The 15570-nt window shown below is 43.7% G+C and overlaps 1 protein-coding gene across 1 annotated transcript; it reads left to right on the forward strand.

Annotated features, from left to right (window-relative positions):
- The first annotated feature begins 452 nt into the window (after window positions 1–452).
- Window positions 453–15170, forward strand: IFNGR2 (interferon gamma receptor 2). The gene is made up of 7 exons (XM_082497643.1): window positions 453–698; window positions 4989–5115; window positions 5498–5673; window positions 7643–7791; window positions 9221–9374; window positions 10543–10697; window positions 13889–15170. The coding sequence occupies exons 1-7, from the start codon at window positions 614–616 to the stop codon at window positions 14060–14062; spliced, it is 1020 nt and encodes a 339-aa protein (XP_082353769.1). The 5' UTR covers window positions 453–613; the 3' UTR covers window positions 14063–15170.
- The last annotated feature ends 400 nt before the right edge of the window (window positions 15171–15570 follow it).

The following is a 15570-nucleotide window of genomic DNA, read 5'->3' on the forward strand; positions in this document are numbered from 1 at the left end:
TTGACCACACACGCCATACATGCACAAGCAGCCCTCCGCGCCTGCCAGCCCCAGCCCCAGCCCCAACCCCAACCCCAGCCCCAGCCCCTCCGCACCGCATGCCGTGCTGACCGCGGGGTCACGCCACAGCCCGCCCTAGAGAGGGGCAGCCCTGTGAAGATGGCCGCCTCCAGGGGTTTCCCCCCGCGCCACCGGCTGTTGGGGCCGTTGGGGCCGTTGGGCCTCCCAGCGCCCCCCCTCCATGCCCGCCCGCGCGGCTGCAGGCGGGGCTGAGGGGCGGGCTCTGCCTCCCCGTAGGCGGGGGTGGAGGCGAGGCGGGGGTGGAGGCGAGGCGGGGGTGGAGGCGAGGCGGGGGTGGAGGCGAGGCGGGGGTGGAGGCGAGGCGGGGGTGGAGGCGAGGCGGGGGTGGAGGCGAGGCGGGGGTGGAGGCGGAGCGGGGCCGGCAGGCAGCGGCTGCCTCGGGTTTTCCCGCAAGCAGCCGCAGGCGGAGCCGGCTGGCGGGTGTGAGGCGGCCCCCGCCAGGCCTGCCCACCGCCGGCCCCGCTCCCCAGGGATCGGCGAGCAGCCTCTGGAGGGGAGCGGGGCCGGCCGGCGTGGCGCTGCCAGCCGGGCCATGCCGTGTCGGGCGCCGCTCCTCTCCCTCCTCCTTGTCCTCTTCCTCCTCCTCCTCCTCGGCTCGGTCCGGGCCTCGGGCGCAGGTGGGTGCAGCGGGGGGCGCGGGGCTCGCTGCGGTCGTCGCCGGTGGAGCGGGGCTGGAGGCTGCCGGCCGGCCTGCGACTCTCTCTGCGCCTCCTCCCCGCCGGGCTTCCGGCCCGGGAGGCGGCGGAAGCCTGTGGGGCGAGGGCCCGGGCTGGGGAGGCCTTGGAAGGGACTGGCGGCGGAGAGCCGCGGCCGTGCCCGTCCCTTGAAGCGGCCCCGGCGGGTGCCGGAGCCTCGGGGGGGGGGGGAGAGGGGGCGGAGTAGCGGCAGTGGGGAAAGCGGGGCCGTCGCGGGTTTTCACCCGTTCCTCACTCCGGCTTCAGTACGTCTCCCTCCCTCCCTCCCTCTGCTTTCTCCTGCCGACCCCGGGGTCGCTGCTCCTAGAAAATCTACCGTCCTCTGGGCTGCCCCCGGCTCTGCGGGAGGCTGCCGGGCAGCCTGGCCCCAAACCTGCTGCCTCTGTGAGAGAGCAGCTAAAACCTGCACGGGGTCAGCCTTTAAAAGGGGGAGGGATATGGCGTTAAGTCGTTTGTGTGGCTGTAGTTTGTGATGTGGCACCCCTTCATGAACGGTGCTTGAGCCTCCTCTTTTTAGTTATGTGAATTAATGGTTTAGGTAGGATTGGATTTAGACTTTGATGTGAATGCTTTGCCATAACGGGGGGGGGGGTTGTTCAAGTCAGGTCTGAGCTATAGCTCACGAGTATAACCCCTGGCTTCAGTATGTCTCCCAGCAAATGTGGAAGAGCTGCGGTGACATGTCTTGAATGAGGTATGTGTACAGCATGGTCCTTATTCAGGTGCGCGGGTACTGCCGTGAGTTCAGCATGTCTGCTGTCACGTTTCCTTGTGTTTGTCAAAGCCTGGCTGGCTAGCCTGTGAGTGATGAGCTCCATGGGGCTCTTTGGGAGCAGCTGCCATTCCAGTCCGTGACCAGACTCATGAGTCCAAATGCCCATGAGTGGGTTGAGACAAGCTGGGGGGACCTGCTGCAGTCAGCATTGCTCAGTCCCATCCCATCAGCAGCAGCCAGATTTCCCAGGGAGGTGTTCTGGTGTTCAGCAAGTGCATAGGGCCTCCTCCCACTCTCTCTCATAGGCAGTGTGTGCTTTGTTTCTTCTGCTGCAAATGTTAAAACCTGAGTCAAAATAATAGCCAGCTGTTGTCACATGTCCCCACCTGGCCACTCACTTCTGCTATTCGCCTTTTGCAGGCTTTGATGCTTGTCTGACAATATGAGAAGCCAGTTCAGTACACTAGAACAGCAAAAGCCCATCCAACAGACCCCACACCTCCCCCAGCTTCTTTTTGGTGCCATTTAGCAAAATTATGTATTTTAAGTCTGATGCAGGAGAAGGGATCAGAAATCATTCAGGAGCAGGAATGGACGCTGTGAAACCAATGGGTAGGCCAAGCTGAGCTGCTTTCACTTACTGTAACTTGTGGCTTCACACTCTGCTGTATGAAAGCTTTGACTTGCGGCTTGAAGAGTCAGGAAGTCTCTGCATCAGGAAAAAACAATCTGAGCATTGTTTGGCTTTAAAAGAACTGATTCAGCCAGACCACCTTCCAGACAGAGAAAGGGTGGGGCACTTCTGCCTTTCCCTGGCTGAGGTAGTTTGGGTTTTTCTAGGATACTTGCATATGTAGGCGCTTCTTTCTGAAGTGTTCATTTTGTTACTTTGGGTCCTACAAACTAATGATCATTATGAAGTTCAGTGTGTGATTTCAGAAATTTATGTAACTTCCCTTGTCAAGTTGAGATATCTAACTGAAATGCGAATGGGCTCAATCCGTGTGCTATGAAAACAGCTCCTCAATGCAGTAGTAAGTGCCTTGTGTGTGCACGGCACCTTGATGTTCAAGTACAGAGCCATAGGTTTGATAATTTTTTCAGTGTTTTTGAAGCTGGTAGGGGAAACGATCTATTTCTGAGTGCTAACATAAGGCAAAATAATCAGTGTGCACTCTTGACTGAGAAGATGAGCTGACTGCTCGCGTCCTTCATTGCTTTTTCCTTTTCTTTTTTCTTCTTTTTTTTTTTTTTTTAAGGGGGAGAGGAGAGAAGAAAAAAAATTCTAGTGCTTGTGTTTTGTTCTCACAGCTTTTTTGAATTTTGTAGAATTAGTTTGTATCGGATGTCTGAGTGCACAGGTTACTGATGGTGTGAGATACTTTGCCACATGCCAGACCAGCAGCACAAGAAAGAATCTGCGTGACTGGAAAGTGAAAACTTTTCTTGATTGAAGAAGAGGTTACTTAGTGGCCTTTAAAATACACGAGAGATTAATAGTTTAGGTAGCATTTGTAACTGTAAGGAATCTCAAACAGGTTTGCAATGCTGAATGATCCATCTGTAGTCTAAGGCAATGTGTGTTTACTCAAGAGCACTACTCAAAAGTTAAGGCTAAGAAACTAGTAATTTACCTAATTAAAACTTTGAAACCTTAGTTAGTTCTTTTGTATTTTGGACTTAAGGTTTAATGCAACTTTCTGAAGATTCATGTTCCTGTACATGGAGGATGTTAAGATCTTTGCATGACATCTCTTCTGAAAGATAGCACTGTCAGCATCAGTGTGCTGTCTGGTGCTGTGTAACAAAATCAAATGTAAAAATAAAAAACTTTTTAACATTATCCCTATATTTCCAAAGAAGGTTGGTGCCAGAATTTAGCTTACATTCTTGATCTTCTGATCTTATTTGTGTAAAAATGAGCAAACTGTATCTTAGGAGACTATTGTCTTAAGAACAAAAGATGGAAATCTTATCACATGGGATATCATATCATGTCATGTCATGGTTATCTTTGAGCTTAGGACCTGTTGACCCAGTATTTTTAATGGTGTAAGTGGATCACTACACAGGCAAATACAAGTCAAGTGTAGAAGGAAAACCTTTCTCCCTCTTTGGACAGGCAGGCAGTGAAGCCATTGCCTGGCAAGGCTGTGCAGGCTCCATCCTTGGAGGTTCTGGGACCTGCCTGGAGAAAGCCCTGAGTGGCCTGGTCTGACATCAGAGCTGGCCCTGCTCGGGGCAGGGTGTTGGAGGAAACTTCCCGAGGGCCCTTCCTGCCTGAGTGACTGCAGTGCTGTGGTCAAAAGTGTGAGGCTTTTCTGGTTTTAAAAGTGTTTGATAAGTGCGTTTTCCCGTCTTCTTTGCCTCAGCCCACTTGTAGTAATCTTAGTCTCTTTCTTTTAGCTATTCCAATTCCTTGCCATTGATCTCCTTGTCTTTCAGTGTTTTCTGGTTCTCCAGACTGCTGTTTGGCCTTGCTTGCCAGCTAACATTTCCCTCCAGTTGCTACTCCACTTAAGTTGTCATCTAGCTGTCATTACTTCACCCATCGCCATTTCCCCAGCTCTTGGTTCTCTGCCTTTTGCTCAGCTTTCCTCCCTCCTTCCTTCCACTTGGCTTTTCTACCCCTCTGCCCCCAGCCTGGTGCCTGGCCTTCAGCCATGCTCCAGTCCCAATAGACAGCTTCCTGCTCCGTACTGCTTGGGCTAACAGGAAAGTGGTGGTTCCTCTGTACTACAGACACAACTCTTTGCTCTCTGCTTCTGTGTTGCTCGCCTCCTGACAAGCTGCTCAAGAGCACTTGCAGGTCTTCGTTCAGCCCCAGGGGTTTATGACATGACTGAATTTGGGTGGATATTCCTACTAGCAGAAGGCCTAAAAAAAAAAACCCACCTGTAACAGAGGTTTCTGTCCTTTTCCACATTGTGAAATCAGTTTCAAAATTGACAAAACTTCAGGCTTACAAGTGGAATGGCAGACTATGTGTTAGTGAATGTTTAAGTATGAAAAGGCTTTTTTTTCCTCCCACCTGTTTCCTGGAAAGTTTTGGTGAAGTGACCTCAGCGCTTTCAAACAAGTTAGCAGGAGGCAGAAAGTCAGGAAAAGTGTGTTCTGAGTTGTTAACACAATAAAACATGAGATGCAGACAATTGAAATAGCTGAGCTTTTGTAATGACAGGTGGCTGTGGACCTCTATTTGAAGCTTCATAGCGGAGCTGGGTGGTGTTTATTGTTTTGTGCTGGACTCTGTACTTTCAGTGTTATGTTCTGTATGGGATGACTAAAAGTAATAAGTTGCAATTCAGTGCTTTGTGGATAGCAGGGACTTAAATGTACTGCTATTAGTGCACCTGGAAATGGAATAAGGAGGAGGAATGGTTTTGCCTGCAAAGAAGTGAAAATGTAATAAACAGTGATGGAATCTGGAGACCAAAAGTTAGTTACTGTGTACTTGAATGTTTCAATAATTATTTTTATTCCTCTTTTTACTTTAGAATCTTCTGCCCATTTACCGGCACCAAAGGATGTGATGGTTTATTCCTATAACTTTCGTAGTTTGCTGAGATGGTCTCCTGTTAAAGTGGATAGAGGCTTGGTGTTATATACAGTCCATTTTAGAACGTAAGTAAATAGTTCTAAAATCAAAGAAACTGATTTTGTTCTAATCCAGTAACACAATTGGCTTAAAAGACAACCAAAACAACAAACTAAAAATAAATAAGCATAGAAATAATATAATTAGTTGTCTATTACAGATGCTTTTATGTATATCTGAAAGCAGCTTCTGAAGACTGACAATCTCTTAGCCTGTGATATGTCCACTAAATTGAGAAAAGATTGAAGACCTGAAGAGCACTAGAAATGTTGCATGGTTTCCCATATAATTTTAGCATAACCAAATTCTCTCTTTTGTTACAAAAATTGTCTAGGTTGGAGGGGTTATATTTTTAGGTAGTTGCACTGTTCTGCTGGTGCTTTATTTGTCATTTGTTTTGCATTGCAGAGGGGCCTTTAACGAGTGGGATGAGATGAACTGCACCCGTATCGCCCAGACTGAATGCAGTTTCCCCTGGTCGCTGAAGGAGCGGCGCTGGACTGTTGTTTTGCGCGTGAGGGCTGAGCTGGGGCAAGTGACTTCTGAATGGGTGGAAACACTTCCGTTTGTGGCAGAGAGAAACAGTAAGTGCTACTTATGATTTCAGTGTCTCTCTCTCAAATGAGATTTCTTTGAAAGATATGTTTGCTGTCTGTTCTGATTTTTTTGACTCTATTATGTCCAAAAGAGAGAATTGTATGTGTTTGGTTAACAAAGACCACAAGGCCTCGGTGCGTCACTAGGAATTTGGTACTACTTAGTCCCTCTGTAGTGGGGTTAGCAGTGGGCTCTTTCAACAAGTATCGAAAGAGAAACAGATGAGTTTCCTTGGGTGGTTGAGCCTTGTAAGAGTTACAATATATATTTTGTTAGAGCTTTACATTTTCTTATTTTGCCACTTAGCACTGCCCCATGCACACGTTCACCCCCTTGATTTGTGGTAGTCTGAGTACAAACTACCTGTTTCTATTGAACAGATCCCTTTTCTGATAAGTATAAACTGTCCTAACTACAGTGTAGAAGGGTCAGGGGCACACTGTAAATCCTGTTAAATGTGTGAACAAGCGTATTGTTGTTCTTTGTAAGATCTGTTCTTTGTAAGATCTGCTCTTTGCCTTGCTGTGATTGGTTTCAAGATTAGAAGAAAGTAAATGTTGAGTCTAAAAATACCTCTGAAATTATAATGCAGCAAAGGAATGGATTTATTAACTTATTAGTTCAAATTTTCCCATACCTTGTGAGGAGCAGTGGTGGTCCATGCTACAAAAAGTATCCTACTTTTCCCTGATGACTTCAGTTCTAAATCTTGGATTTGCTCTAGTAATAAAGAGTGTGAGGGTGAAGATTTGCCCAATTCCCACATTCAAGTTTACAACTGACGTATCCATAGCTTGTGATGCAGGATTGTTTGGGAGTGGGATCATTTGGAGATTAGGAAAGCACTGGGCTAACAGGAATACAAGACAAAGGAGAGGCTCTGTGAGGGAGAGATGTTTCTGTGTCTGTACCTTAGAGGAGCAAGAGGGACATTATGCGATCATTCTTGTGTGACCGTCCTCGAGACCAATTCCTAGACACTAAGACTGTGGGCTACTCAGTCAGGCTCTTCTCTTCCTTTAAGGGAAGAATCAGTCCCACTCAAGAGGGGAGCTTCAGGAATTTGTGAGGACACACAACAAGGCCTTTGGAGTTGTACAGCATCAGGAAATAGAAATAAATAGAAATTTCTCCACCAATATAAAGATCATGAGAGTCCATTTTCTCTAAAGTAAGAGTGGACAGGGCAGGTTCAGCTGGGTTTTTTGAGGTACAGTAAGCAATGATTGCACGTCAGGATTGATTTTTACTGTTAATAGTTACCCGTATTTAGTATGCAAGCAGACGTTAACTACTCAAATATTTGCATGAGTGGGTTTTTTTGCCATCCTGGAGTGCTTTACAAATGCTGATAAGCTTAACTGGTGAAAGAAGTCAAGACAGATAAATGACTAACGACCATACATGACCTGTGATCACATGAGTCTCTGACTATACTTCATATAATATTTTGCACGATTTAGACCTCGGAGTACTTCTCAAAAGGAAGTCATAATCTTTACCCTATAGGACAGATGGAGACATCAAAGCAAGGAGGGGGAAACTAGTTATTCCTTTTCCAATCTATTGACCCAAACAGTGTGGTTTTTAGAGAACATGGAATATCTGGCAGGCTAGTTGAAGAAAAAAAGATAGAACAAAATTGTATCACCATTAACTGCAGATAAATTCAGATACATTCTAGTGAATATTTACTGAACTTCCAGGGAAAGTTAACAGGAAACTTTTTTAAATTATCTAATTTCGCTTAGGCTTTCAAGTCTTTTTACTTAGGTTTGTAGCAAAGTAGATATCTTAAATGCAGTAAGTAGATGAGAAAATAATGTATTCCCTTTCTTGAGAGAAAGCTGTTGATATTTAGCATGTTTGCTGGCAGTATCTAAGTAAAGCTGGAGACAGTATGATGAGCTGTTCTGCAGTCCAGAGGTTCACTGCTCTTTCTGTGTTTATTTTCAGCTATTATAGGGCCCCCTAAAGTGAACAGCGTGAATGTAAGCTCTGATTCACTTCTCATTAGTGTCACACCCCCCTTTGGATCTGGAGTAGGTGACTTTCTTCAGTATCATGTGTCCTACTGGGAGAATGCAACAAGTACTACTAAAAAAGTAAGAATTCTCTCTGATTTATTTTCTTCATAATGTCCTTGTGACTAAGAGATATGAGTCAGCATCTCTTGGCAAAACAGCAGAAATGGAGGAAGAAAATGAATGTCAATTTTTTTCTGTGGCGATGATGGTCAACATTTGGTGACTTGAAAAAAAGTTAATTTCGTCTTAGCGCAAGTATTGCATGTATTATGAAACTTTCAAAAACATCTTTTTTTCCTCCATATGAAACAAAGGTTAAATCACATTGCAGATCAAGGGAGAGAATCCACGAAGTTTCAAAGGTGGCTTTAAAGTGGCATCTAGATTCCAAAGTTTGCTTAGGCAATGTGGAGAACTCTGAAATATCCCACTTTCTTTCCTGTGCTAGGCTTGTTTGTGCTAGCAGCTTCAGTAACAGGCTGCTCTGGCCTGATGCCACCTGTTCCTAGGGCATAGAAAGGCAGTTACTAGAAACATGCTGGACACAGCTGCGATGAGCTGTCCCTGTTCATATTGAGACTTAGAGGTGTTAGTCTCATTGTGCGCTTATGCTGCGGTCTGGGGCCTCGGTAATTGTGTTCGTGACAGGCTGGCATTGTAGGGGAGGGATTAAGTTACACTTTAAAAAAAAATTTAAAAGGAAGAAGATTCAAAAGAATGTAATTCCAAAGAATGTAATTCAGAAGTCAAATGTCTAAAAAACAGAAGCAGAAAAATATTAATTTATTTTTAAAAAAACTTTTTTCAAAGACCTTGTTAAATCTGAAACACCTCCACTTCCTTCCTGGCTTGCACCAATGTGTATTTTTCTGACACGCATAAAATACCTTATGTTTAGGATTCAGACAAGTCACTCTTGCATGCTTCTGTAGGCTTCACCAAGGCCCTTATCCTAGCCCCTTACAAGTTAAAAATTCCCAAAAGACTGTGGTGGCCATGTAGAGACTGTGGAGGTTTTGCACTGCCCATCAGCTGTTTTCCTCTTCAGTAGAAGGAGCTGAGATGGTGGAAACTCTTCACTGACCAGAGCTTCCGTCAGCCTCCTCTGATGGTGGAGGCACTTCTCATGGCTTGTTTTTCTCTCCCCCATCCTATATTGTGCTCACTGCCTGAGCTCTTACAGAAGCTGTGTCAAAGTATCCAGCAGCATATTGTGGATAAAATGAGACCTTGTATCAGTTTTCATGCCTCTGCTGCCCCTGCCCTTATAGAGGGTTTTAAATGGTCAGGCTTAATTTCATTTAGAGATAAATGCATTCAAGTAGGAAAGTTGAAATATATTTCACTGCTTCTGTTGTTTGGAAAAGCTGAATTACAAAAAATAAAATCCGCACTTGTTAAAGGAGAAACTTAAATGTGGGGAGGGGATTTGTGTTAGAGAGGTCTGTTTGGTTTTTTTGTTTGGTTTTTTTTACAGTAATACTTTTTTTGTATGTCTTTTAAACAGGAGAAAAAGACGAGCAATACACTATTCAAAATCGAAAATCTAAAGGAATCAACACTCTATTGTTTTAGAATTCAAGTAGAATTGATGCCACGTTTAGATCTTCCATTGCTTGGACTGCAAAGTGTCCCAGAGTGTCACAGAACTACAATCAGTGGTATAAATCTGATTTTTGTTTGTTTGTTTTCTTGTTGTTGTTTGTTTTGGTGTTGTGTGTTGTTGTTTGTTTTTTTTTTTTTTTTTATATAATGGGGTGAGAGTAGAACATGAGTGTGAGATCGTGTAGCTGACCAGTTACATACCTGTATTTGTCAGGATTGCTAAGAGAGCACCACCAATAGTAGTTCACAATTGTCATTAACAGCAAAGTAATATGGAATTCTTCAGTCAGTAGTTGAAGTACAACTGTGTTGTATACTTTTCCTTTTCCTTCATAATAAATACTGCTATGGGTATTACCTTCTAGAGAGAAAATACAAATACTTGGTCTTTAGAGGAAGTCATTGAAAAAGGAGATAGTGTTACTCTTGCAAATCTTCTCCCTCAGCCACTGCCTCCTGCAGGAATGGAACGTTGTTCTCCTTCTTGACCTACTTCCTTCTCTGACATTTTGAGCTCCGTATTTTTGTACAAGATAAGAGAGAGGGGGAGGGGAGGAGAGGGCATGTGCAAGATAATGGGGTTTGTCCCTCCCTCGAATCTCTCCGTGTGACCACCAACACACAGGCACAGCCGATCTTTAGCATGCTTTAATCTCACTGGAAGACGTGTAGATGAAACCTGCTTGTGTAGTTTCTGAGGCCCTTGAGGAGCTGACCTCCTGGGTAGTATAGACCTAGTTAAAGTGCTTGATCGCAAGCCCCTGAGCTGTGACATTGGATCCTGTGATGCTCTCTTTGCTGAAGGGAGATGCATGTTCTGAAAGAGAAGTTCCTGGCATTAATGGCCCTTGCTGGCAACTCGAGGGTGGAAGGGCAGATTGCATTCCCTGCCTGCGCTCTGCCCACCAGCAGTGATTCCTCCAGCTCTGCGTTTGCCCTGCTAGTGTGTCAAGTAGGAGCTGGCCTTAGGCTGCATGATTAAGGGGCAGAAGCTCGAGGGGGCTGGTGACTTTCACGTGGAATCACTAAACAAGCTACTTCTGAACACAGGTGTTGAGAGTGCATCTGTAGCAGGGTTGTGGTCTTAGCCTTGGAAATTATACTTTGATTACCAAGTATAGTAAATTTCAGCTTGCTGTATGTTGTTTTACATCTGGTGATGTTTAAATATGAACCTACCATATGTATATGGTTTTTGGTTTTTTTTTTTTTTTTTTTTTTCAGAGGCAACTAGAGATCGATATGTTATAATAATATTTGTGTCATTGCTACCTGTTGTAATTCTGGTAACAGTTGGTTTGTTTCTTCTGTGGAAACACCACAAAGCTCTTAAATATTGGTCTCAGCCACCTTTAGAAATCCCATCACACTTTGAAGAGGTATGTGTAGACATTTTATATTTCTCCTCGCCTGTTTCTCCCCCCTCCCCTCCCCCCCCCCCCCCAGTGATGATCTTGGAGTGAATATGAATGAAGCTATTTGTTCTGTAACAGAAATAGATATAAATAATTGTTGACTTAGTGTAAACTGTTACTTTTCTCATATATGATCTCCCACTTTATTCCTCTTACTCAACTGAATTATTTTTTTCTCTGCACTAAGATACAAATGCTGCTGTAGTCCTGTTAAAAAATTGGAATAAGATTCTCTGTTCCTTGACTGCCCCTTTCTTTGCTTATCTAAGCCCTCAGGCCTGAAACAGTTGCTCACTTGAAGCAAAAAGCTTTTGTGTGCTGCAGAACATGTACTTGGGACCTAGGTCTCTGATTAGAAATCAAATATGGAAAAGTGAACACTGATCATTTTAAGAGCAACGACTGACTGAAGACTAAAGACTACCTAGGGGAATGTTCTTGGGCTTTTTCTTTTTTTTTTTTTTCCCTATAGTTTTAGCAATATTTGGATGAAAAGATCATCCTGGGACTTTTTTTCTCCTTGTAGCTCACACATTTCTGTACTAAACAATAGTTTCAGTCCTGTTCATCTTCCTCTTTTTAGTATTTAAACAGGAAGTAGTCTTTATGCGAAGTTCTTGATTTAAAAGTTCTTGTTCAGCATACATTCCATATTTTTTAAAGTTTGTATTTGTTTGCAGTTCTTTGAGGTGTATTCTTAGTATGTATCTGCGTGTCAGAGTAGTCTGTTGTACTATGGTAATTCTGCGATTGTGGAGCTATTTTTCCAGATTTTAATAGAAGTTTGGGTAAATGAACCCAGACTTCCTGCAGAGTCCTGAATACGTCGTTTTTTCTGGTTTTGTTACCTCAGCTACCATTCCATGGGAGCTCAGTGGAGACAGCTGTATCACATATCAAGCGAAGTATGTCTCACGTAGGAAGGAAAATCCTTGTACAGTGTACTAAAATAGTGCAGCATTTAATGCAAAGCACTTGCAGGAATAGAGTCTATCATCTATCAGGAGCTCTGAGGAGAAGGATCTGGGGGTCATGGTAGACAGTAAATTATCCATGGCCCAGCAATGTGCCCTTGTTGCCAAAAAGGCCAGTGGAATCCTGGGCTGCATAGGGAAGAGTGTGGCCAGTAGGTCGAGGGAGGTCATTCTCCCCCTCTACTCTGCACTGGTGAGGCCACAACTGGAATACTGTGTCCAGTTTTGGGCTCCCCAGTTCAAGAGGGACAGGGAACTGCTGGGGTGAGTCCAGCGAAGGGCAACTATGATGATTAAGGGCTTGGAGCATCTCCCTTATGAGGAAAGGCTGAGAGAGCTGGGACTCTTTAGCCTGGAGAAGAGAAGGCTGAGGGGAGACCTTATTATGGCGTACAAATATCTAAAGGGTGGGTTGAAGGAGGATGGAGCCAGGCTCTTTTCAATGGTTCCCAGTGACAGGACGAGGGGCAATGGGCACAAGTTAGAACACAGGAAGTTCCGTTCAAATACACGGAAACATTTCTTTACGGTGAGGGTGACAGAGCACTGGCACAGGCTGCCCAGGGGGGTTGTGGAGTCCCCTTCTCTGGAGATTTTCAAGACCCGCCTGGATGCAGTCCTGAGTAATGTGCTCTGGCAATCCTGCTTTAGCAGGGGAGTTGGACTAGATGATCTCTAGAGGTCCCTTCCAACTTTGAAAATTCCGTGATCATGTTTTCTGGAGTAATTGTATTAATCAGGAAAATGTGCAGCACAAGTGCACCCTGAACAACGGTGAGCCTAATTTTGGGCAAAACACTGATAAAAAATGAAGGAAAACTAGTAAATATGCAGAATTCTTAAAATGTGTGTTTCTAAAAGGGATCAACCAGCCTGGGGCTTCTGCTCTTAAAACACATGAGTACGAAATACCAATTATTTTAAGGCAATTAAATGTACTTTTTCAGGTTTTCAGAAAAATCACATGCTTCCTTCTTTTACAGAAGGATCTGAGCTTTCAGCATCTGAGTTATAGGGAGCGGTTTGACCACAGAAATCCTTTACATAGCAAAGCCAAATTGAGGTTCATTTATGTCTTGAATGTCCTAAAGTGGATGTATTTGAGCTTCCTTTATGAAACACTTGATTTTTATTTTTTTTTTTCAAGTGTATCAAAATCCTGTTGCTCATTAGCCTTGCTATCATTACAGGGAAAGTGGTGCCTTAGTGGAAACTAAGGTTAATTTTGTCCCACAACAGACGTGATTTGAGCTGCAGTCCCATCTCAGCCAAATTATGGCACCTCCTACAGTACAGAACAAGCTTTTGGGTAAAACTGCAAGCTACGTCAGCTTTTTAACAATGTGAAGGTGTGTGTTCCAGGCACTTTTTTAGATTTTTTTTTTTTTTTTTTTTTAAATCGGGGAAAATGTGTTCAATGGCAGATTTTTTTTTTCTTTTGTTTCAGTACATGAAGTGGTAGATGGCTCCAATTCCCCATGAAACACAAGATCAGCTTAGTGATGAGGAGAGTATATGGTGGTGGCAGGAGGAACAGAAAGCATTTTCTCTGGCCTACTTTTTTTTTCTAATGCTCCTTTCTTTGATTATGCATTCATTGTAAAGCTGATGAACTTTTGGAGGAAAATGGGGCAGAGGGGAAGTCAAAGCAAAAGGTAACTACAAGAGAAGAATGCCGCTAGAGTTTTCTGGTAACAATAAAAGATGCGGATCTGACTGGTCTGACAGTGAACAAAGCAGAATCTTGTATCTCATTTGCTCCGTGAGTGCTTTAGACAAGCTGTTGGTTGCTAGATTCCTGCCGTTGGAGGATATGTCCCCAGCAGTGTAATAAAGAAGTGTTTGCTTCTGTGGCTTGTTCTTAACTAGTAGGAATTTGTTTGAACTGACGTGAAAAGTCAGGTTTTATTAAAAAAAAAATATAGGAAATGCAGGCTTCTTTAACTTAAATGGATGTTTGCATGACTGATTTTTTTTTTTTCCACAGATATAAGGTATTTTTAACTTTCTCCTTGTTTGATGTAGTTTCAAGGAAATCTAGAATAGAATATACATTTGGCAGCTCTCACTGTGAATTCTGGGCTGAAGCCTACAGATGGTGGTACCTGCTCTGTCTCTGTAATTTCTAATACATCTGTTCTGTGGATAGATATCTAAACTGGTGTTTCTGGCTTTTTCCAGTATTTGAAGGACCCTAGCATGCCTGGTTTAGATATGCTGGACAATTATGCCGAGGACGATCCCCACGATTCCTTATCTGTTGTGTTTTGTGGAGAAGGAAGCCAAGCCTGTGGCAGCAGTTTGGATGGTCAAGCTCATTCACACAGCATCTCCAGTGAAAGTGAAGTAACTTAAGCTGCACCCTAGTGAAAGTGCCTGTACCAAGTCTCTGCAGAGGCTCCCGCCCACGAGCAGCACAGTGTAGCTCTGGACAAAATGTGGTCACTGACAAATCCTGAGTGAGATGTTACTTCCTGAGACTAGTGTGGACCCTGAGCCTTTGTTTAAATGGCTTCTGCTGTGCTACACCAGCAACTGTGTTCTACCAAAGAGACTTAAAGGTGGAAAGTGAAAGGGAAATGAACACTAAATTGCTTAAAGACAGACAGTTGGTTATAAAATGGTTATATTAACATCATCATATTTCCCATTCCAAATTGAAATAAAGCTTTGAGAAATAGTGGCACTTTACGGTAGGATGTAGTACAACCTGGAATTTTTCAGCAAGTGAATAATTGTACTGTGAATTACTTCTATAGTGGCTTTTGGTTTGTTGCCTTATTGAACTCTGCGTTAGCACTCAACATGTAATATCCACCCCTTTTTCTGAATCATTTTAAGTACACGCAGTCTTCTCTGGCACCTTCTTACCTCCAAATCAAAGTGGCAGTTGAAAAAAGACATTTTATAGGACTTTATTCTCCTCAGCATGAACCTGTGCAAAGAACTGTGCCAAGAAAGGCCTCCTGATAGCTGCCTCCGAACACATTCATGAGAAGCATTAATCTGCTCCTGCAGTGAGAATCGTTCTTCACAGCAAAACAAACTTTAAAGTAATTTTGCTCAGAATTTATATAACATTATCAGTAATTATCAGACACTAAAATCTCTTGTTGACTATCAGATTAATCCTGCAAATGAAAAGTTGACCAAGGGTTGCGTTTTGAGTCCCTTAAAGTGGAAGCAGAAGACTGCAAGTTAAGTCTCACATCACAATCCTGTGGGGTCTGGAAGGTGTCTAATAAAGCACAAAGAATAAATGAACCACTTCTGTACTAAAAAGGTTGGGTTTATTTGTTTGACTTTTTTTTCTTGGGTTTGATACAAGTTTAAGGGAAAAAAATAAAACCCACAACTGTGCTTGTGTATTTGCAAATGACTTGTTTGGGTTACTTTGGACCGTTAATGAACTGGGGTACTGTCAGAGCTGTAGATTATCATCTGAGATAATGCTGTTGCACCCCTTCCAGAAATACGCAAGACTAGCATGAAAAATCAGTAACAGTTTTTCCAAGAGCTTCATGAGGTGGTTGCCTCATAGAACTAGTCTCATCACCTGAGATTAGGCAACACCCCAAGACAATGTAGTTGTCTATCTGAAGACTTAGTCATACTTCAAGTCTGGTAAGAATTTTCGAGTCAGCCACAAGCTGCATAATACCTGCTTTTAAGTTCATCCATGTTCTTTTTATATACTGCGCTGTCAACAAATGAAGAACTGCAGGCTCGCCAAAGGAACAATCTACATGCGTTATAGAGAACATATAAGAAAGCAGTTAAAACATCTCCTGTGATTATTTAGCAATACAGCATACGACTTCCTGACTCAGCCCCACACTAGACAGAATTCTGTTGGAGATATA

The sequence above is a fragment of the Vanellus vanellus genome (genome assembly GCF_965231255.1).
Source record: "Vanellus vanellus genome assembly, chromosome: 1".
Lineage (NCBI taxonomy): Eukaryota > Metazoa > Chordata > Aves > Charadriiformes > Charadriidae > Vanellus > Vanellus vanellus.